Raw genomic sequence first — 22829 nt, 5'->3', positions numbered from 1 at the left:
CGTGCGTCTGACGGAAGTGCTCCTCTTCTACGCGTCCGCCGAGCGGGGCCCCTCAGGTAGGCGGGGCCCCTGGCTCCGAACTCTGGGACCGAGTGATGGGTGGAGGCGGAGAAGGGACCCCGAGGGCCTGAGGAGGTGGTTCGGTTTCTGGTCCGGAAAAGCGGAAGAGTTTCGGAGGCAGCGGATTCCCGGCGACCTCTGGTGGCAGTCGGGCCTAGTCGAGCCGGCCGCCGCACGACCCAAATGCGGGAGCTTCATGTTCCCCGTTGGGAGATGGGATTTGGGGTTGTGATCGGGGCTGCTCCCTGACCGCTGACTCCCTGTCCGGATGGTTGAGGTCCAGACGCTGCTCACTTCCAGCCGGGAAAATGTATGCGCTCCTTTTCCGTGGTTTTGGATATGACAACTTCCTTCAAGGCAGATCCGGGTGCGGGGTTTTCCTGAGTAACACTCTCGGCCTCACTAGAAAAAAACCTCAGAAAGACTGCCAGAGGCACAGTCGCAAGAGAAAACGGGTTTCTCCCCCTCCTCCACACCCCCTCCCGCCCCTATGATGTCGTCCTAGAAAGAGAGGGTGTGTTTCAGTTGCAGACTGCCCAAGTGGCAGTTACTGGGACTGCTTTAGGTATACGTTTATGTATAGTAAATAAAACCACTTTTTAATGGTTTCCCTTTTCCCAGCCAGCTCCACCCCCAGGTGGTTTGAACTTTGAGCCTCTTATAGTCCTGATGAACAGTTTCGCTTTCCTCAAGTTTAAGACACTTGGAACTTCAAGAATTGGAGGTTTATGCAATTTGAGACCGGTCCGCACTGAGCAGAGTTCAGAGGATTAAGAGACAGGTGAGCATGAATGAGTACCTTAATTCTCAAAAATTAAGTTTTTGGGCTTCCCTGGTGGCGCAGTGGTTAAGAGTCCCCCTGCCGATGCAGGGGACACGGGTTCGTGCCCCGGTCCGGGAAGATCCCACGTGCAGCGGGGCGGCTGGGCCCATGAGCCATGGCCGCTGAGCCTGCGCGTCCGGAGCCTGTGCTCCACAACGGGAGAGGCCACAGCAGTGAGAGGCCCGTGTACTGCAAAAAAAAAAAAAAAAAAAAACTTACAGTTTTTGAAGAATAATTTTGCAGTTTCGGTAAAAGGTGCACCACCTTTATTGAATACTAGGTGGTGCCCGTGAGTTAATCTTTCTGGGATAAATCTCAAATAATGTAGCATGAGGGTAAGGTTTTTAAAGCATCTTCATCTTCTCTGAAATTCATTTAGAATAGCTTTACCTCCTTACAGTACGTTGTGCCTTTATACAGTTCATTCAGTTATCGAATATGTAGTCTGTATTAAGTGCTGAAAAGGCTAAGAAAGGAATCAGACCCATTTCTGCTCTCAGTTTACAGTCTGGAGAGGAAGACAGACAAATAAACAACAAGCTATGATGAAATCACATATAATTCAAGGCAGACATAGTGTTAAATGGAGACTAAGACGTAGAATGCCGTGGCAAAAGCAATCAATTATCATTATTCATTTACCATTTATTTATTCAATACCTTCTATCTGCCCAGCATTGTGCTAGACGCTGGTGTATAAAGAAAATGTAAAATCCCTACTCTCAAATAACTCACAATGTAGTGATTGGGAGGGAACCAAGGAAGGCATTATGGAGAAGGTAAAACTTGACCTTGAAGGATGGATGACTTGGCCTTGATAAGTAGAAGAAAATGCAGGCTCAAAAGAGAAGGATGAGGACTTCCCTGGTGGCGCAGTGGTTAAGAATCCGCCTGCCAATGCAGGGGACACAGGCTCGATCCCTGGTTCAGAAGATCCCATATGGTGCGGAGCAACCAAGCCTGTGCGCCACAACTACTGAGCCTGCACTCTAGAGCCTGCACGCCACAACTACTGAGCCCGAGTGCCTAGAGCCCGTGCTCCGCAACAAGAGAAGCCACCGTAATGAGAAGCCCACGCACCGCAATGAAGAGTAGCCCCCACTCGCCACAACTAGAGTATGCCCGTGCACAGCAACAAAGACCCAACGCAGCAAAAAAAAATAAGTAAAATTTTTTTTTTTTTTTTTTTTTTTTTTGCAGTACGCAGGCCTCTCACTGTTGTGGCCTCTCCCGTTGCGGAGCACAGGCTCCGGACGCGCAGGCTCAGTGGTCATGGCTCACAGGCCTAGCCGTTCCGCAGCATGTGGGATCTTCCCGGACCAGGGCACAAACCCGCGTCCCCTGCATCGGCAGGCGGACTCTCAACCACTGCGCCACCACGGAAGCCCTACCCAGTCTTTTTTTTTTAAAAAAAAAAGAGAAGGATGAGCTTCTTCTCTGTCCCTTTAATCTTGCCTCAGGTAGTTTCTTGGCTACTCCTCCCTTGATTAGCAGCTATTCAGAATCCACCCTTTGGAACTCAGGGAAGGTCTCGAAGGCTGGAGTCTTACCTGTAAGAAATGGTGGACAGGGAGTTCCCTGGTGGCACAGTGGTTAAGAACCTGCCTGCCAGTGCAGGGGACACGGGTTCGATCCCTGGTCCAGAAAATCTCACATGCCGAGGAGCAACTAAAGCTGTGTGCCACAACTACGGAGCCTGTGCTCTAGACCCCATGAGCCACAACTACTGAAGCCCGTGCTCCACAATGAAGAGAAGCCACCGCAATGAGAAGCCGGGGAACCCCAACAAAGAGTAGCCCCTGCTCGCAACAACTAGAGAAAGTCGGTGTGCAGCAATGAAGACCCAACACAGCCAAAAATAAATAAATTTTTTTTAAAAAGAAATTGTAATAACAAAAACCTTATTTCTGATATTAACAAAAAATACAAGATATCTAAGAACACCCAGTGTTTAAAGCCTTTGTGAATAAAATAATACTTTTTTTTAAACTAGAGATCATAAAAGAAAGCTTTGATAAGTGGAGAGATATATTGCTTGATTGGAAGTTTCAAATTTTAAGGATACAGATTTTCTCCATATTAATTTTAATGTAACCCCTGTCAAAATTTCAACTGAGGGACTTCCCTGGTGGTACAGTGGTTAAGAATTCGCCTGCCAACGCAGGGGACACTGGTTCGAGCCCTGGTCCGGGAAGATCTCACCCATGCACTACAGCTACTGAAGCCCGCGTGCCTAGAGCCCATGCTCCACAACAAGAGAAGCCACCGCAGTGAGAAGCCCATGCATTGCAACAAAAGGTAGCCCCTGCTCGCCACAACTAGAGAAAGCCTGCGTGCAGCAACGAAGATCCAATGAAGCCCAAAATAAATCAATAAAATAAAATTAAAAAATTTCAATTGAATTTTTTTTGGAATTTGTCAAAATGATTCTTAAATTCATCTAGAAGGGAAAATGTACAAGTATAGTCAAGAATTTTGGGGAAAAAAAACAATAATAGAGCCAACTCCTTATCAGTCATCAGTATACACCAGCTCTAAAGCTATAATAATTAAAATAGTAAAGTAATGCCTTAGGACCAGAATATTATCAATGAAACAGACTTGAGTCTGTTTCTATTGAGTCTCAATTAAAGGTAGCATAAATAAATACTAGTAAACAGTGTTGGGGCAGTTGGCTATCCATTTGAAAGAAAATAAAAGTTAGATCCCTACTTCACAGCATTAACAAAAAAATAGTATATTTTTGGGAATTCCTTGGCAGTCCAGTGGTTAGGACTTGGTGCTCTCACTGCCATGGGCCCGGGTTCAGTCCCTGGTCAGGGAACTAAGATCCCACAAGCCCCACGGTGCAGCCAAAAACAAAAACAAAATAGTATATTTTAAAAAATCTTGAGATGGTCAGGACTTGCTTTCATGGGACACAAAACTAAGAAAACATAGAGGAGAACATAGGTTTGGCCATTAAAAATAATAATTTACCATAACAAAAAATGCCATAAATAAAATTTAAAGCCAGGAGACAAGAGATAATATTTGCAACATAATTGCAAGGACTTTATATCCATGTTATATAAATCAGTAAGAGAAAGATAATCCAGTAGAAAAATGGGCACATTTCCAAAGAAGAAATTCACATCAAAAGTTGTTCATTGGGTTTCCCTGGTGGCGCAGTGGTTGAGAGTCCGCCTGCCGATGCAGGGGACACGGGTTCATGACTCGGTCCGGGAGGATCCCACATGCCATGGAGCGGCTGGGCCCGTGAGCCATGGCCGCTGAGCCTGCGCGTCCGGAGCCTGTGCTCCGCAACGGGAGAGGCCACATCAGTGAGAGGCTCGCGTACCACAAAAAAAAAAAAAAAAAAGTTGTTCATGCCCACAAGTCATTAGGTAAATGCACCTAAAGACCAATAAGATAATACTAGGAGTATTCTGAGTCCTGGAGTGTACTTATTAAGAATGAAAAAGAATGTTAAAATGAATCTTGTAAAGCAGAGTCACGCCTGATCTGTTTCTTTATAAATCTGTATTTTCATCTATCAAATATGTTTAAAGTAAGATAGACTAATAGTTAAGACTTCTAATTAATTTGTGAATTCAATTAAGAAGACTCCCAGGCATTTTTGTGGGGTGTTACTACTATATGCGTTTCACCTTTTATATATAAATTGAGATTTTTTTTTGCACGACAATCTTCCCCACACCTGTAGCTCAGAAAGAGTATAGCCAATTTTTTTTTGGCTGTACCACGCAGCATGCGGGATCTTAGTTCCTAGACCAAGGATCGAACCAGCACTCCCTGCAGGGTAAGCGCAGAGTCTTAACTACTGTATTGCCAGGGAAGTCCCCACCACTTTTTTGTGTGTGTGTGTGTGTGTATAGCCTACTTTAAATTGCTTTATTGTTCTACTTAGTAAAATGGCTTCCAGAGGAAAGACAGAGACAAGCAAATTAAAGCAGAACTTAGAAGAACAGTTGGATAGACTAATGCAGCAATTACAGGACCTGGAGGAATGCAGGTAATAGTATAATTGTGTGCTGCTATGCTGTAAAATGGCTTTTGTCTCCTGCAGCTAGATTATAAGCTCCATGTGTGCAGGCCCATGTGTGATTTTGGTTTCCCCTGTAGTGTTCTTCACAGTGCTTTGTCTGCTGGAGAAATAAACTCAGTACTGGCTTTGGAGTTAAAAAGGCTGGAATACTGAAAGTATTTAGATTAATTTCAAAGTGAATGTGAACTTGGGCTAAATATTTAACCACCTTAAGTTTCCATTTCCTTGAGTATGAAATGGAAATAATAACACCCATCTTGTCTTCAGTATTTGAAGTAGGCCCTGCCTGGTATCAAGCTGAGAAGGTACTGCTTGAACTTCTGGTATGTCTTCAGCCTTAACTGCTCAAAGAAATAAGACTGCTCATTGCCTTTTTAACAACCTGGAAAGACTATTGTAACTATTGCAGATGAGGGAACAACACAATGCTTGGCCCAAAGCAGGCACTAGATAAATGGGAGCTGTTTTGTAGTAAATGTTTAATAAATGGCTTGTTTGGAGTACTCAGATGGCAAGTACTGCATTGCTGTTGTATTTCAAGGTGCATAAAATTTTACCTACCATTAATGATAATGATGGTAATAATAACAGCTATTTATTAAGTACCTATTATATGCCAAGTACTTTCCATATTTCATTTAATGCTCATAGCAACCCTATAAAGTAAGTACTATGATTATCTACAGCTTATACAATAGATAAAAAAAACTCAGACTTGGCTAGTCAAATATCTTGCCCAAGGTTATACCATTGATTCAGAGACTGCTTAAAAGGAAGTTATTATGTGGTTTGTTTGTTAAGTCTGTCTCATTTTGGTTTAAAAAAAAAATAAGAAAGTTTAATTGTCAGAATTGCAGGAAAACGCCCACACTAATGTCTGAACACATCCATCATTAGTATTTTGATATTTCCTTTCAGCCTTTTTCCCCCAGGATATTTTTTGTATATTTATGTATCTGAAGTCTTAGTGTATAAATACTATGATTGTTTTTTTCTTTTGGAACTCTATATTTTTCTATATTATGTTCACTGTACTTCAGAGAGGAACTTGATACAGATGAATATGAAGAAACCAAAAAAGAAACTCTGGAACAACTAAGTGAATTTAATGATTCACTAAAGAAAATTATGTCTGGAAATATGACTTTGGTTGATGAACTAAGTGGAATGCAACTGGTAAGCATAATTTACTTACATTGGTGACACAGTTTGGTTTTTGTTGTTGTTTTTTTCCAGTAAGTATATTTAAGATAGAAAATGTACCCTCTTTGGGGTTTAACTTCTAGAGGAATGTCTACTTATGGATAAAACAGCATTTGCTTCCAGATCTTCATCTAGTTATATATTTGACTCCAGTGACATGCATAGAAATAGCAAATGGATACTAAAGTTGTAATACTGTTTGAGGAACAAAGAAGACCTATTAAGAATTGAAGACCTATCAATCAAATATTGTAATATCTGCTTTGTTGGACTATTTTGGTTAGTTTTCACCTTCTTGTATTTCTAGGCTATCCAGGCAGCTATCAGCCAGGCCTTTAAAACCCCAGAGGTCATCAGATTGTTTGCAAAGAAACAACCAGGTCAGCTTCGGACAAGGTTAGCAGAGGTAAAGTTTCTTTAAATTGATCCAGTCCCTGTATGTATTTCTTTTCTCAGCCCAAGAATTTGCTCATTATGTTATTCTAAAGTTTAAAAATTGGTCATTTGAAAATGTACAACACCAAGAGTGAACCCTAGGGACTTCCTTGGCAGTCCAGTGGTTAATACTCTGTGCTCCCAGTGAAGGGGGCCCGGGTTCAATCCCTGGTCAGGGAACTATATCCTGCGTGCCGCAACTAAAAGAGCCCGCACGCCGCAACGAAGACCCGGCGGAGCCAAATAAATAAATAAATAAATAAATTTTAAAAATAAATTAATTACATTTAAAAAACAAAAAGAGTGAACCCTAATGTAAAGTATGGACTTTGGGTGATTACGATGTGTCAGTGTAGGTTCATCAGTTGGAACAAATGTACCACTCTGGTGAGGATGTTTATAATGGGGATACTATGCATGAGTGAGGGCAAGGGGTATATGAGGAATCTCTGTACCATTTGCTCAATTTACTGTGAACCTAAAACTGCTCTAAAAGATAGTCTATTTCAAAAAACTAGTCAGTTGACTTTAAAGCCACAACCCACAACTAGGTTTCTGACAAAATTAGTCCTTTGAGCAGTGGTTGTTGATAACAAATAGAGGTTTAACCAGCATATGGCAGTTTAAATTGCTACTGACTGCTTCTGCTACAACTTCACATTTAAAGTTTTACTATTTATTTCTGGAGCTCTGAATTGAAATCCCATCTAGCATTCATTAGCAGCCATGCTTTATGCATGTGTGGCCTTTCCCATCTAAGAATTTCAAACATCTTTATAAACCTGACACTTGAGGAAGTCTGTTTATAGACTTGAATATAGTTAAGACATTAATAAGTTATTTGCAGCCATTGGTAACTTAATAGCATAGTGGTTAAGAGCATGGATTTGGATCAAACTGTTTGGATTTGTACCCCTGTTCTACTGTGGACATATGTGACGTTGGGGAAGTTATTTTCTTCAACCTCTTTTTTTTTTTTTTCTTCTTTTTTCTTTCTTCGGCCGCACCATGCGGCATGTGGGATCTTAGTTCCCCGACCAGGGATCGAACCCGCGTCCCCTGCATTGGAAGGCGGATTCTTTACTACTGGACCACCAGGGAAGTCCTTCTTTAACCTTTTTTTGTGCCTGTTTCCCCATTTGTAAAAAGGCAGTAATGATAGTCCCTACCTCTTATGGTTGTTATGAGGTTTAAATGGACTAAAATGTGTAAAGCACATAGAATAGTACCAAAGCATAGTACATGCTATCAATGTTTCTGGTGGTAGAGGTGATATTTAACCAAAGTTCCAGGAGATCTGTTACCAGTTGTCTCATTCAGGCCTTTAGACCACACTTCAGTTTAACGAAATAGAATTCTTAGAGGATAGCTCCTCTTTAAAGAAGCTATTGACCTACTAATTCCTCAGTAGAGTTTATAACTAAGACAATGGTTATGATTAGTATCAAGATTTATTAGAACTGTGTAATAACATTTCTATCATGTTTGCCTTGAGTTGTTTCTATAGTTCTTTATAATATTAATTGGTAGAGGACCTTTTCTTTAAAAAGTACATCTGAAAAGCTTGATTTTATGCAAAGAATGCTTTTAACTTAAATACCATATGCTTTGCATTCATCTATTACAGATGGATAGAGATCTCATGGTAGGAAAGCTGGAAAGAGACCTGTATACTCAGCAGAAAGTGGAGATACTAACAGCTCTCAGGAAACTTGGAGAGAAGGTACTTGTATTTAATTTAATATATTAGGTATAAAGAAAAAGTGTGAAGTATTTGGTATAGAATTTCTTGATCTGTGATTTAGTTTGTGGTCCTAAGACTTTTTTTTTTTTTTTTTTTTGCTGTATGCGAGCCTCTCACTGTTGTGGCCTCTCCTGTTGCGGAGCACAGGCTCCGGACGCTCAGGCTCAGCAGCCATGGCTCACGGGCCCAGCCGCTCCGTGGTCTGTGGGATCTTCCCAGACTGGAGCACGAACCCGTGTCCCCTGCATCGGCAGGCGGACTCTCAACCACTGCGCCACCAGGGAAGCCCCTAAGACATTCTTAACAGTGATTCCTAGAGCCACTTTGTTCACATTTGAACTCAGTCCTTTGGGTTTTGTTCTGTTTGTTTAGCTGACTGCAGATGACGAGGCCTTCTTGTCAGCAAACGCAGGTGCTATACTCAGCCAGTTTGAGAAAGTCTCTACAGACCTTGGTGAGTACCCTCGTATTTCTGAAAGCTGGACATGAATTACTGCTCTAGATTGACAGATGGCACGGGTGAGATAAAATGATGGCCTTTTCTTGAGTTTAGAGGTGAAACCAGAATTGTTTTCTTTATAAACCGCTTTTTAATGGGTTTGTTTTCCAATACTATTTAATTAAAAATAATCAAATTAATATAGCCTAATGCTTTAAAATATTTCAGCTAAATGTAAATATAAAAGTAAACTAAAATGTTACATGTTCTATTTCATACCCTAATTAAAGTAAGTATTTGTAACCAATAAATTGCCCTATGTGGCTTAGTTGTTTGTGCAGGGAAGGAAATTGTCGTGGCAGTGGGGAGGGTCAGGGATAATGCGCTGATAATAAAAACTCGTTTCATTTTCTGTTTTATCATCTACGTGATAGATTTTCCTCTCTTTACCTGGAACTATAAATGCATTTGAAATGACATTTCTGTTTATTATGTGTCTTTCTCCTTAGGCTCTGGCGACAAAGTTCTTGCTTTGGCAAGTTTTGAGGTTGAAAAAACAAAAAAATGACATGGTGTGAAAACTTAGGACATTGATCGCATTCTTGTTGTAAATGGCATTTTTCTTCCGGGGATTCTGAGTCATGGCAAAGAAGTCAAGAGATTCATGAAGTGTATTAATAACCTAAGAAAAGGTGACAGAAAAACATACTTAAGGCTTTTGTTTATGCCCTTCGTCATTGTGCTTTGTGTAGGGGTACCCACTTCTGTGATCCTGGACTTGTTGGGATGGAGGGGCTCACTGGACCTTATTCATTATGATTTGTCTGTTTAAGAGAAAACAAAATAGTGTCTCTGCCTGTCTTTATTGAGCCTCCTTGTTTTTAGATGCTGGTAGTAAATGAAAAGATGTGAACTGATGATTCTTTTCTGCTCATAATTTATCCCCACTTGTTGGAGTAAATAATGTAGCAACATCAACAGACCTCATATGTGTTCACAGAACTTTAGAGTTCTGAGTGATCTTAGAATCATTTTCATTTTACAAACAAGGAAAGTAAGGCTCAGAAAGAGCAAGTGACTTTCTTAAAGTCACATTAGAGACAGAGCTGGGAATAAGACTTGGGTGTCCTGTCAGTTTAGTGTCCATTGAGTTTTATTTCTTTATTTTGTGCTGCTTTTAAAAAATAATTCCCACATATCGGTATAAGTCCGTATTTATGAAAATTCAGTGTCCCCAAAAAAGTTGTCACTGAGTGACCATTCCCCAGCCTGTAAGCTCTCAGTATGAATGGTGCCCATTGTGTCTCTGAGTTTTGAGCTTGGAACAATGGGAGCCCTGTTGAGAGTCTCCTGAAGTAACTTAACCTCCTGCATTGTTTCACCAGGGAAGCAATTGGAAGTGGCAGCTCGAGGCCCTCCCTGTGTGTGACCTCTTTGCTGAAACCCAGAGGGTGGTGACTGTAAACTACTATTTACTCTTCAGTTTTGGGAGAAACACAGAATAAGTTATGAGAAGAAGCCGGTTTCTCTCCTGAGTGTTTATGTCTCTCTGCATGCTCAGATGTATAGATTTTTCCCATATGCATGTACGTCACCTTATTTCCTAGGCTCTGGCCACTTTATATTCTTTCACATTTTTCTCAATATTCTTTTTCTTTAGACTTTATACAAATTAAAAACATTTAAAGCTTCTTGTGTACTGTAAACTCTACTAGGTGCTCTGCCAACTGGACAAATTAGGGGACCTCAGCTACATTAATGCCTTATTTGGAACTTTTAATGGGTAATTTTTTATATATTGGTTTATGATGGTCACAAACTCGTTAAATTGTGACAAACTAAGAAAAAGCAAATTACCTGTTATTCATCTAGGGCTTTATGGTCAATCACCATTATTTCATTATTCTGTGTGTTTTTTTTAACCAAAGTGAAATTCACATGACCATTTAAAATTCATCATTTTAAAGCGTGCAGTTCAATGGCATTCAGTACATTCACAGTGTTGTGCAATGACCACCATTATCTAGTTGCAAAACATTTTCATCCCCCACAAAGGAGACCCCATACTTACTAAGCAGTCATTCCCTCCTCCTTCCAGTCCTCTAGCGACCAGTAATCTACTCTCTGTCTCCATGGATTTACCTATTCAGGATATTTCATATAAATGGGATCATATAGTATGTGACCTTTTGTGTCTGGCTTCTTTCACTTAGCGTAATATTTTTTAGTTTAATCCACATTGTAGTGTGTATCAGTACTTTGTTCGTTCTAATGGCTGAAAATATTCCCTTGAGTGGATACCACTTTGTGTTTATCCATTTATCTCTTGATGAACATTTGGGTTTTTTCCACTTTTTGGCTATTGTGAATAGTGCTGCCGTTATGAACGTTAGTGCCTAAGTATTTGTTTAAATATCCCTTTTCAATTCTTTTGGGTATATACCTAGGAACAGAATTACTGTTTGGGTTTTGTTTTAATTCATAGCAAGATTCCCTTCCAGTAGTAGTAAGACAAGGAAAATTAGGAATATTTTATATTTGAAAGAGGCCTAAATGAATCTGGAGTCCTTAATTTTGGTTTCCCTTAAACTTTCTGTAAGACTAACCTCAGTGAAATATTTTGTCATTAATCACATTAATATATTCATTTTGTAAGTGATGACTAGTACTTAATTTAAAATTAACCTTCGTTTCAAAGTGGCCAGGTTTGCAGTGCCTAGCAAGACACTGTCAGTCATGGCCGTGTGACCTTTGGTAGATGACAATATATATATATATTTTTGGTGACAATATTTTTTGAGCCTCATTTTCCTCATCTGTTCAGTGGGGATCATAGGAGCTAACTACTACATAGGATTACCGTGCATTCCCCTCTCTTTCTTAATGTAGAAAGCTTTACATTGGGGTTAATCCACAATTTAATAGTTTTTTCAAGGGCCATATGATATGTTTATCACAAATTTGGTAACTTAGAAAAATAATTTGAAAAGTCTATACAACTATAGTTATTAAATGACTTGTAAACTATGTTCATGTTATGTTCATATTTTGCTATATTTAATCTTCTGGTTTTTTAGACCTCTTGGGAGGTCTCAGACTGCAATAACTAATGCTAAGGCAGCTTTTTGACATCCTTGGGTCAAGCTAATATTTTAAGGGAAAGAATTCCTGCATTTTTCAAAGAACTGGGGTTGCCGCAGAAATAAATTCCAATGATCAAGTGTCCAACCTGGCTGTTTAATGAAATCTAATAATTTAAAACAATTTCTCTTTCAGTGTTTTGCTTTGTTTTTATCCTGTGAGTGTTAAGTTAGGTAGAGGAAGAAATCAAGCAGTAGAATGAGTTGTTTCCAGGAACGAGTTGGAGTTGGGACAGATGGGTTGTTAACTTTGGTCGATAGGCCTTTTATTGAAGACACTCAGCCAAAGAATGGTCATCTTAGGCAAAATAAAAGACTGTGCAAATCCACCATCGGAATAGTATCTTATTACAGTGACCGGTGGATAGTTTGAAATTATTACAGAAAAAATAAACCCAGACCATTTTGCCTAGAGCTTTTCAATCGCTTTCCTGTCCACTTTTTTTTCTTGTCTTTTCATTACTAAGACCAAAGAACACTCTTCTTTGCCTCTCAAATTGTTTTTCAGCATTAATATGTAAATTAAAACTGTCAGCACTCCCACAGACCCCCGTGAACAAGCTGTATAATTGCTTCCAGTCTGTGTGGCCCTGGAATTGAAAAGATTTAGAAACTGGGGAAACTAGTACTTAATATTTTCATTAAGTTGCAAAAAGCAGGTTAGAAATATGGCTCTACTAGATATCACCCTAGAATATGGCCTTTTGACATCCTCACTCATTTTCTTTTTGAAAGCCCCTCTCCCTGCTCACACTAATAGCAAGGTGGAAAGACTGTAATGCTGAAAGGGCCTCAAACACAAGGGGTTAGTGACATTCTTAAGAGCTTACAATGCAAAGTCCATGCTGTTCCAAGCAGAGGACCAGGAAAGTTGAGTGGTTTGAGGCTGTCAGTTGGTAGCTTCCTAACACTTGGTTGTTTTCCTCTGAGAGCATCACATTCCTTACAGCCTCAGACAATGGACTACGATTAAAAATAAACAAGTAGGGCTTCCCTGGTGGTTCCCTGGTGGCGCAGTGGTTGAGAGTCCGCCTGCCGATGCAGGGGACACGGGTTCATACCCTGGTCCGGGAGGATACCACATGCTGAGGAGCAGCTGGGCCTGTGAGCCATGGCCGCTGAGCCTGCGTGTCGGGAGAGGCCACAACAGTGAGAGGCCCGTGTACCGCAAAATAAAATAAACAAGTAAAAAATATTTTCTATAAAGGAGGTCAAGGAGAACCACCAATTTCCTTTTGAGTTAAGAAAGAAGACAGGGACTTCCCTGGTGGTGCAGTGGTTAAGAATCCACCTGCCAATGCAGGGGACACGGGTTTGAGCCCTGGTCCAGGAAGATCCCACATGCGGAGCAACTAAGCCCGTGCGCCACAACTACTGAGCCTGAGCTCTAGAGCCCACGAGCCACAACTACTGAGCCTGCGTGCCACAACTACTGAAGCCCGTGCACTTAGAGCCTGTTCTCCGCAACAAGAGAAGCCACTGCAATGGGAAGCCCGCACACCACAAAGAAGAGTAGCCCCCACTTGCTGCAACTAGAGAAAGCCTGTGCGCAGCAATGGAGACCCAACGCAGCCAAAAATTAATTAATTAAAAAACAAAAAGAGGAAGATACTGCTAGTAAGAGTCTTTTCTAAGATTATGTATCAGTCACAGGTCCTCTGTCCTCAGCTTCTGGCAACTGTGACTGAACTTCTGAAGCCTTCCCACAAGAACCTCTGATTTTGTGTTTCAGTCATAATTTCAATACCTGGTTTAAGAGTTTAAGTTATTGTAATTATGTCTGTTCATTCTAAAATGTCTTAGTTCAAGTACTATTTTTTTGTTGCTGCTAAATTGTCATATATGTAAGAAGAGTTCAGTGATTTTTTTGGCTTGTATGAAAACCTGATTCTTTTAGGCCTGGCCTTATTCCTGCAATACTCATAAACCAGGCAGGCCAAGTTGAAAACTGAGGCAGTGACCCTCGATGATAATTTAAAAAATAGGTAATCTAGGTAAAAGTAAATATTTGGCCTGGATTAGGTTGTAAGTGATTGTCTTAATCCTATGGTTGACCATGTTCTTAGAAAATGTGGTGTTTATTCATCTTTAAAAAAAATTTTTTTTTTCGGCCACGCCACTCGGCATGCAGGATTTTAGTTCCCTGTCCAGGGATCAAATGCATGCCCCCCTGCAGTGGAAGTGCCGAGTCCTAACCACTGGACCACCATGGAAGTCCCTTAAAAAATTTTTTTTTAACTTAGCACCTCAAATTTTACGTCACGTTTATTCTAGGTCTTGGTAAATTATACCTTAGATTTGGTTTTTAAAGCTCTGAGCTTGTAAATCAACTATACTTCAATAAAAATAAATAAAAATTTTTAAAAAAGATAGCAGCCTGTAGGAGGCAATAAATCTGGCACCCTATATCAATGCTTGGAAGAGAGTCACCCACCGATCAGGAAAGTCCACTTTAAATTCATAGAAGCAAGAAATAAACTTCCATTGTGTTTGAACCACCAAAACAAACAAGACCTCTGAGCTTATACTCATTTATTTAAATATTTTGTTTCATATTTACTCAGGAGAGGAGCATTTGTAATTTTCGAGCAAACAGGCAAAATCTCAGCCCCTTAGCCTCAGCCTCGTGGCATTTATTTTCATCTTGTCTTCCAGAACTATGAGTGGTTTATTCCTCTGCAAGAAAATACCATGAGCAAGAGTCCAAATAAAAGAGTACGTGAGACATACCTAAATCTACTTTCCATTCTCAGGAAGGAAAATGTGAACTCTGTCTTTAACTTGTGAGCCTAGAGCAGAAATGAGGGATGTGAGTGTGTGCTCATTCATGTGTGTGCCTCTCTTCTGGGAACCTGACTGCTCCCACAGTACTCTTACGACCTCCCACGGTGCTGCTCTTGCCAGAGAGGGAGGTTGATTGTGCCAGGTTAATTTTGTTACAATGAAGGCACTGGACAAATTGTGTACACTAGACCCTTTTACTTTGAAAAACTCAAAATGTGCTTTCCCTGGTGGGGATTAGGTCTTGAAAATGAAGAGAATGGGTTTTAGAAAAATCTTAACAACAATTACTATGTGGAAGCAAGGAAAGCTTCTGTCTGCTACCTCTTCTGATTGTGATGTCATTTATTCTTTCATCAGGCATTTATTGAGTGCTGAGATACGCCAGACACATTACTTGGCTCTTTTTTGTTAAATTTTCTAAAATGGATATTGAATAGAGTCCTTTTATTAAAAAAATAAGACTCTTAAGTGTTTATATGGTTAATAGAAGTTTAGATATCCGGCTGCATCACCAAGAGGTTTATTTCACAATGATAAAATGTGTTTTAAATAGACCTACCCCTCCCTCCAAATTTGTCACTCCATCATAGTTAGCTGGATCCTTAGAAACATTATTTCAGATGTGTATTCACATATTATAAGGAAGATTACACTGGGAAATAATTCTGATCTGTACAATTTGATCTAAATGATCTCTTTCATCTATAATTTTTTACCTCATTTTAAAATCAATCTTGTAGGAAATTCCCTGGCGGTCCAGTGGTTAGGACTTGGCGCTTTCACTGCTGTGGGCCTGGGTTCAATCTCTGGTCGGGGAATTAAGATCCTTCAAGCCATGCAAAGTGGCAAAAAAATTAAAAAATAAAATAAAATCAATATTGTAAAATGCATATCTCACTAAAATACACTTGACCCTTGAACAACACGGGGGTTGGGGGTGCCCACCCTCTGCGCAGTTGAAAATTCATGTACAATTTGACAGCCCTTGGTATCTGCGGTTCCACATCCGTGGATTCAAACAACCACAGGTTGTGTAGTACTGTAGTATGTATTTAGTGAAAGAAATCGGTATAAATTGACCCACACATGCAAACCCATGTTGTTCAAGAGTCATCTGTATTTATGTTATTAAGTCATTTTGGAGAATATTAAATGGAAAGAAAGTGGGAATACTCCTGTAGGGGAGGAAAGATCTCTTTCCTCTTTTTGTGTTCTTAACTGGGACCCCTATAACAGAGGCAGATTAACAAGAGAAAAGCATACACATGTATTCACTGTAAGTGTTATGTGACATGGGAACCTTCATAAGGAAATGAAGACCCAGAGAAACTGTTAAATCTGAGTGCTTGTATGCTAGATTTGATGAAGGGTGGAAAGTCGTGGGAAAATGAGATAGAACAAAGGTGAGCTAAGTGTAAGAAACTGAGGGAAACTTAGCTAGATCTGTTTGTTCCCATTCCTTTCTGTCTCTTCTTTGAAGGTAAGAATGTTCCTTCCTTCCAGGTACTGGGGAGGGCACCTCTCACATGAGGGTTTTATGACCTGCTTCAAGGGAAGGTCGAAAGTCCTTACTACTCATGCCATTTCTCAAGTTCCATCAGCTTAAAATAGTCAATATGCCAAGGTGCCATATCATGGGGTGGTGTGTCCCCTGAACCCTGTCACTACATTTCTAATCCTAATTGTGCCACTCTTTTATACTTAATTTTGGTCTCATTTTGTCAAGTCACCTTCCAAATATTCATGTAGATATTTTGTGAAGAATAGTTATTAAATGGTTAAATGGCTTTGAAACTACAGTGTAAGGAACTGTACAAAATTAAATAATGCCACTTTCATTAAAATATTTAAAATCTTAAAATATACATTTTAAGAATACTAAATAAAATAGAGGCGTTGTGTTTGGTTTGACAAAGGGAAGCTTGTGTTCATATCTAGATATTTGAAATAACAGGAAATTAAGATCATAAAATATATTAACTAGGAGTACCTAATGTGGGGAAAAGCCTACAATTCTGTTTCTCCTGTCTTTTCGTTTCCTGGATGTGAGATTAATTTACTTTTAAATTTCCTTTAATGACATAACTTGTGCTAAAGAGATCTTATAATAACCCAAGACATCCTAGTGAAAGGATGTTATTGGGTTTGTGGGAATTTGTGTGTTAATATTACAGTCTGTCTCAGCAGGGTATCATTAGCAGCAGAAATGGAAGGCAAATTAAAACTAGTCCTTTTATCTTTTCCAGACACTGCAGCCCCTTTAGCATGCTGTTTCTATATGTCTTCTCTGAAAAGAAATTAAATGGAAATTGCGTGCTCAAAGTTGTTTTAAAGTCACAAGTGCCACCTGTATGCTTGCTTAAGGACTCCCTGCCTCCTCTTCTCTGTGAGCATGTCTTCTGCTTTCCTGAGAAAGCTTTTCTACTTATTAGTAAAATAAGTGTCCCTTTCTGTTCTGTCTGTACTTAGCCACCAATTAGTAAGATGGGTAGAAATGCTCCCATGCTGAGCATCCTGCTGGGGGCATGGAAGAGGCTGACACTACTTCATGATGTGAGCTATATGAGTGCCTTTTTATCTCCCAGGAGAGGTTCTCAATAGGTTGGTCTGCCCCCTGGAGCCTGTAGCTATTTTAGTCTAACTACTCATTAAAGTCAATCTAAGATATTGCTAAAGCCTTTGGATTCTTCAAGTGCATTGCCTCCACTCGAATTCAGCTAAAAATAGTTCACTTTCACTCCCCAGAGCTGCTTCCAAGTTACATGAACTCTCCCCTCAGCCTCACACTCCACCAAAAATATTGATGTCCACAGCAAGACTAGCTTCTTATTAAAGACCCAGGACTATGGCTGTGAATGCATTCCTAACTGCAAGAATGGAAGAAAAGAATGAATCCCAGTTAAAGCTAAGCCCAAGAATGTGAGATAAATCAGGACTTTGGGGGGGAAAACGGATTTGTTTTCCTCCCAAATAATAAATTTTTTAAAAAAGAAAAGAAAAATAAATGCAAAAAACCCCACCCCCCCCAAACAATAAATTAAATCTAAAAATTGATGAGAGTACATAGCACTGTGCCAGACTCATGCATCATAAATTGAATGCCTGCTGTGCCATTCTAAGCTGATAATTCTAAGCTGATAATATTATACAGTTTTATATTCTGTCCGGTAAAGGCTTTGGGAAAATTAAAGCAATTGTTTGGGGGCTAAAGCAAGGTGGGTTAGGACGAAGAAAGCAACAGACTACCATGTATTTATTCTCCATCAAGAATGGAAAATGCCTTGATGATAGCTGCTTTGATATATTGGAGTATTACTCAACAATTATTTATTCAGACCTTCCTCCCTTGAGGTGGAATATACTTCCTTATCCCGCTGTTTGGGGCCTGGCAATTAGACTGAATTTGACAAATGGGCTGTTTATGGATATGACTCCTGGAGAGGTCTGCAATGTGCTTCCACAGTTTGTCTTGGTACTCTTGCTCTGCCGTTCATCATGAGACGCATGTGCCCTTTGTGGCCTCTGGTTCAAGGAGAATGAGGACACATGGAGCAGACTTAATCCCAATCTACAGCTAAACCCTGTTGGTCCCGGCCTGACCCAGCAGAGTCACAGCCAACCCACAGCCTGAAGTGTGCCCACACCAGGCAATTTGCAGGCCCCTGAACAAAACCCACAAATGCTTGTTAAGCCACTGAGTTTCGAGGTGGTTTTTTTATGCAGCAGTCACTTGCTAATACGCCGTTCTTATCCCACTTTAGTTCATTCTCCTTGCAAAAGCCATAGTCATCTATTTAAATACAAATCCAACGATGTCATATCCTTGTTTAAACCTTTTGGTGGTTCTCATTACTTTTGGGGATAAATACTGAATGTTTAGCATGACCTATGAAGTCCTGTATGATAGGGGCCTGACCTCTTTCCCCATCACTCTGCACTCCAGCCACCCGGCCTTCTCTCACAGTAGTTTGATCTCACCATCCTCTCTTGCTTCCTCATGGCCTTTTTATGGGCTGGTCCCACTGTGTGCTATCCTCTTCTCCCCACTCTTTGCTTAGTTAACTCCTACTTATACCTCAAGTGTGAGCTTAAATATTATTTTCCCAGGGAAACTCTCCCTGACCCTAATGCAAGGTTAGGTTCCCAATTATATGGTTTCAGAGCCCATTGTGTTTCAGCTTTTGGCACTTAACTATAATTGCAATGAATTATTCAGGTGTATAATTCATTGGTGTATGTCTTATCCATGATGAGGGCAAGGACAGTATGTGTCTGATTTGCTGCTTTATCCCCTGCCTCGCACAATGACATGCGATTGGCTAAAGAGACTATGCTTGAACAAAAGCCAGGGGATACATAATAGTTCACGTGTGAAACGTTGATGAAGTTCTGAATCAGTTCAAATGAAAGGTCCCGTAAGAACTTAGAGGAAGGTAGTGTGAATATTGGAACAAGGTCAGAAAAAGACACCTGCAAAGAAAACACAGTCTCTTGTTAGTCACAGAGCCAGGTTAGTTACAGTAATAATGAGCGTTAGATCTCTAAATGTTATTGAATTAGAAATGAAAACTCCGATTGTAAGAGGAAATGTCATTAGCTGCCAGGGGATTGACAATTTGGAAAGGTTGCACTGTAGAACTACCAGTTAGTTTCAAACAAGTGGAGATTGTCCAAGAATTTAAAAGTAAGATCAAACTGTGCCTTTTTTGAGCTCTTAACTTTTTAAAATAGTGTCACAGCTTATGTAATAGGAAGAAACCGTTCTAGGTATCCTGATATATGCAAAGAAAAAGTAAAACCTACCAGGAATGACACGACGTTTGTAATTTGAAGTGAAAATCTCACGAAGGTTTTAGTAGAAAGCACAAAGAAAAGAAAATCAAGGATGGAGCTTCAAGCGTTAGACTTCCAGTGCCCTTAGTGTGTATGAGCAAGAAAGATGCATCTCGAGGGGAGACTTGGGACTCACAACCTCAGGGTTCACTGGAGCCTACGAAGACCTGGCTGAGCCTCGTCCTGTCACTCCCTGGCCTGCACATGCCATCACAGAGGGCAGCCTGTGGAAGCCATTTCATTTTCATATTACAGTTTTTCAGCAATGTATACAAATGTAGCCTAAGTTGCCTTTTTTCTTTTTAAGGGAAAAAAGTGGTAGAGGATTTAAAAAAATTCCTTAGCTGTTAAGTATCTTGGTCTATTTCCTTTGGCTCTATAGCTTGAGTGAATTAAAATGATTTCGACAGAGGATTCTAGAGTGCAGCTTCTTTTATTTTCCTTTTGCCGCCTGTGTTGACTCTCATGTTCTTTGCTTAAATAATTAATAATCATTAGTATCTGTTATGCAGCGTGTGGGAGAAGAGTGGATAATCTGGGATCCCAGGACATTTGCACTATGCCTGTCCCCTTTGCATAAGCTTTCATGTGAGGCTCTTCATTAGCTGGCACCAGGGTGTAGATTTGCTGCCCTCAGCCTGTACTGTTTATTAACTATAAAAAAAGAGCCCCATCTGATTCACAACCAGCTGGGGGCAAGTACTGCTGATGGGAAGTAATTTCCTAGAAGAGCAGTAATGAAGAAAGTGAGGGGAGCGGTGTGTGCAGAAAACAAAGCCACAAAGTTCAGTTAGATTGAGCAACCTCTGCTGGACCAAAATGCAAAATCTAAGTGTCTGTCACATCACTGCAAAGCCCGACCTCAGTCTTACAAATAGCAAGTAGCTAAACATATAGATGTGGAACAGGAGGGTTTATACTCTCAGGTAGGTTTGAAAATTTCTACTCTTAGAACAGTGAAGGGTAGGAGAAAAGCTACAAATATTTAATAACAGGCAAAGCTACAAATATTTAATAACAAATATTTAATAACAGGGCCTGTTATTAAAGGAAGGAATTGCTTGTCAGGAATGGTCTTTTCAGTCTCACCTAAATACACTGGTAACATTTCAATATCTACAGATATAAAATGCATTCGTTTGTGCAGGGGGGAAAGATAGCTGTTCTGTCATTTATTACCAGAGAGTAGAGACTCTTTGCTTTTAGGGATGGTAATTTTTTATGCTTAATTAGACGATAACCAGCTGGAAATAAAAAGGTGATACTGTGCTTAAAGACTAATAGGCTGAATATTTGGATCCAAATTGAGGCCTTATGTTGGTTTGTCTTTACTAGGTGAACATTTGAGGCTCAAGAAGTACACTTATTAGGCATGTTGGTGGGGCTTCCCTGGTGGCGCAGTGGTTAAGAATACGCCTGCCAAGGCAGGGGACACGGGGTTCGAGCTCTGGTCTGGGAAGATCCCACATGCTGCGGAACAACTAAACCCATGCACCACAACTACCGAGCCTGCGCTCTAGAGCCTGCGAGCCACAACTCCTGAAGCCCACGCGCCTAGAGCCTGTGCTCCGCAATAAGACAAGCCACCACAATGAGAAGCCCGCCCACCGCAATGAAGAGTAGCCCCCGCTCACTGCAACTAGAGAAAGCCTGCACGCAGCAATGAAGACCCAATGCAGCCAAAAATAAATTAAAAAAAAAAAAAAAAAAAAAAAAAAAGACGTGTTGGTCTGTCAAAACACTCAGCCAAAGAAGTGAATAATTATTTCTTTATGTTGTTCCCAAGCACAGTACAAACAAGGTTCCGTGATGTAGGGAGCATGTACGTATCAGATGCTGTAGAAACCAACACTCTAGGGACGGGTTGGCGGCGAGCCAGATGTTCAAAGCTGCACATACCCCACTCATGACACAAAATATGTATATCCACTGGTCTACAAAATGCTTTCATCATTGTGTTTAATAATTCCTTATTATCTCCAAAGTAAACTTAAATGACAGTCACTTGCCAAGGTGAAAGAGGAGAATGGCGCACGACCGCGGTATGCTTTGTCTGCTGCGCGCTTAGCCTCCTGTCTCCTGCGTCACTGTCTATCCTCAGAGAAGTTAGAGTTGTATCGCATGTAAACAGGATGACAAATATAGGGACCGAGGGGCTTCCCTGGTGGTGTACTGGTTGAGAGTCCGCCTGCCGATGCAGGGGACACGGGTTCGTGCCTCGGTCCGGGAAGATACCACATGCCGCGGAGCGGCTGGGCCCGTGAGCCATGGCCGCTGAGCCTGCGCGTCTGGAGCCTGTGCTCCGCAACGGGAGAGGCCACAACAGTGAGAGGCCCACGTACCGCAAAAAAACAAAAAAACATAGAGACCGATGCAAAAGACAATTTTTCGAACTTTCTATATAATTGGAAGTTATTAGTGTTTAAAATTTGGTTTTCAAAACACAAAAAGAATTGGTTCTTATTTTTTCTTTACTAAAAAAAAAATCTCTTCTTTATTCAGTACAATGTCTTTTCCTTTCTCTCCCATTCTCACCTTGTACCTGCTCCACTTGTAGGCAGGAGGCCCTCTTATAGGGTAAAATTTGAGGACCACTGTTGCCATAACTACTTCAAAATAGCTTTCCTTCCCTGCAGCCTGCTGTGGCTCCACTGTTGTTTCATACTTGGCCTGAATATTTTACTGTTAGAGTTATCCCTTTGATACAGAGGATAGAGATTTTTTTTCCTCCAGAAAGCAGCTATTTAAAGATACATATATGTCTGGGAGCACAGAGAGGCCCTCCCCAAAGCTGAAAGGGTAAAATATAGAATCATAAATTTATTGAGTGAAGCGTGAAAAAAGGGTTGGTAGCATTGGAATTGCGGGTGGAGATGGGGAAATAGGAGTGGCTATCAATGGGAGGGAAAGTCCTGGGTTCAGTCTTTACACATTTATTTATTCATGCAGTATTTGTTGAGCATCTACACTGCCAGCTACTATACTAGGTGGGAGTGGTTCACAGTGACCTCGTTGCCCTCCTGGAATTTATGGCCATGTTGGGACTGGGGCTGGCCTAGCATAGGTAAAGAAAAGTCTCCTTGAGTTTGGGATTAGCAGATACAAACTACTATATATAAAATAGATAAACAAGGTCCTACTGTATAGCACAGGGAACTATGTTCAATATGCTGTAATAAACCATAAAAGAAAAGAATATGAAAAAGAATATGTATATATATGTTAAACTGAATCATTGTGCTGTACATCAGAAACTAACACAACATTGTAAATCAACTACACTTCAGTAAAAGGAAGAGAAATGGTACTCATATGTACCA

General features: G+C 40.5%; 1 protein-coding gene across 5 annotated transcripts; it reads left to right on the top strand.

The window, feature by feature from the left end:
* Nucleotides 1-13: 13 nt before the first annotated feature.
* Nucleotides 14-21176, top strand: LZIC (leucine zipper and CTNNBIP1 domain containing). 5 transcript variants are annotated; one of them, XR_011246499.1, is made up of 10 exons: nucleotides 14-56; nucleotides 682-841; nucleotides 4794-4898; nucleotides 5972-6107; nucleotides 6442-6540; nucleotides 7599-7667; nucleotides 8197-8292; nucleotides 8686-8767; nucleotides 9262-9444; nucleotides 10138-12227. XR_011246499.1 is itself a non-coding variant. In XM_069540720.1 (9 exons), the coding sequence occupies exons 3-9, from the start codon at nucleotides 4798-4800 to the stop codon at nucleotides 20877-20879; spliced, it is 618 nt and encodes a 205-aa protein (XP_069396821.1). In that variant the 5' UTR covers nucleotides 14-56; nucleotides 682-841; nucleotides 4794-4797; the 3' UTR covers nucleotides 20880-21176. The 5 variants fall into 5 exon arrangements, 4 of the variants coding, with proteins under 4 accessions (XP_069396821.1, XP_059869764.1, XP_069396823.1 ...); XM_069540720.1 differs by lacking the exons at nucleotides 9262-9444; nucleotides 10138-12227 and adding an exon at nucleotides 20845-21176; XM_060013781.1 differs by having other exon boundaries at nucleotides 9262-12222.
* The last annotated feature ends 1653 nt before the right edge of the window (nucleotides 21177-22829 follow it).

The sequence above is a fragment of the Delphinus delphis genome, chromosome 1, assembly GCF_949987515.2.
Source record: "Delphinus delphis chromosome 1, mDelDel1.2, whole genome shotgun sequence".
NCBI lineage: Eukaryota > Metazoa > Chordata > Mammalia > Artiodactyla > Delphinidae > Delphinus > Delphinus delphis.
Note: the sequence above shows the minus strand (reverse complement) of the source record. Positions and strands in the feature narration are given on the sequence as shown.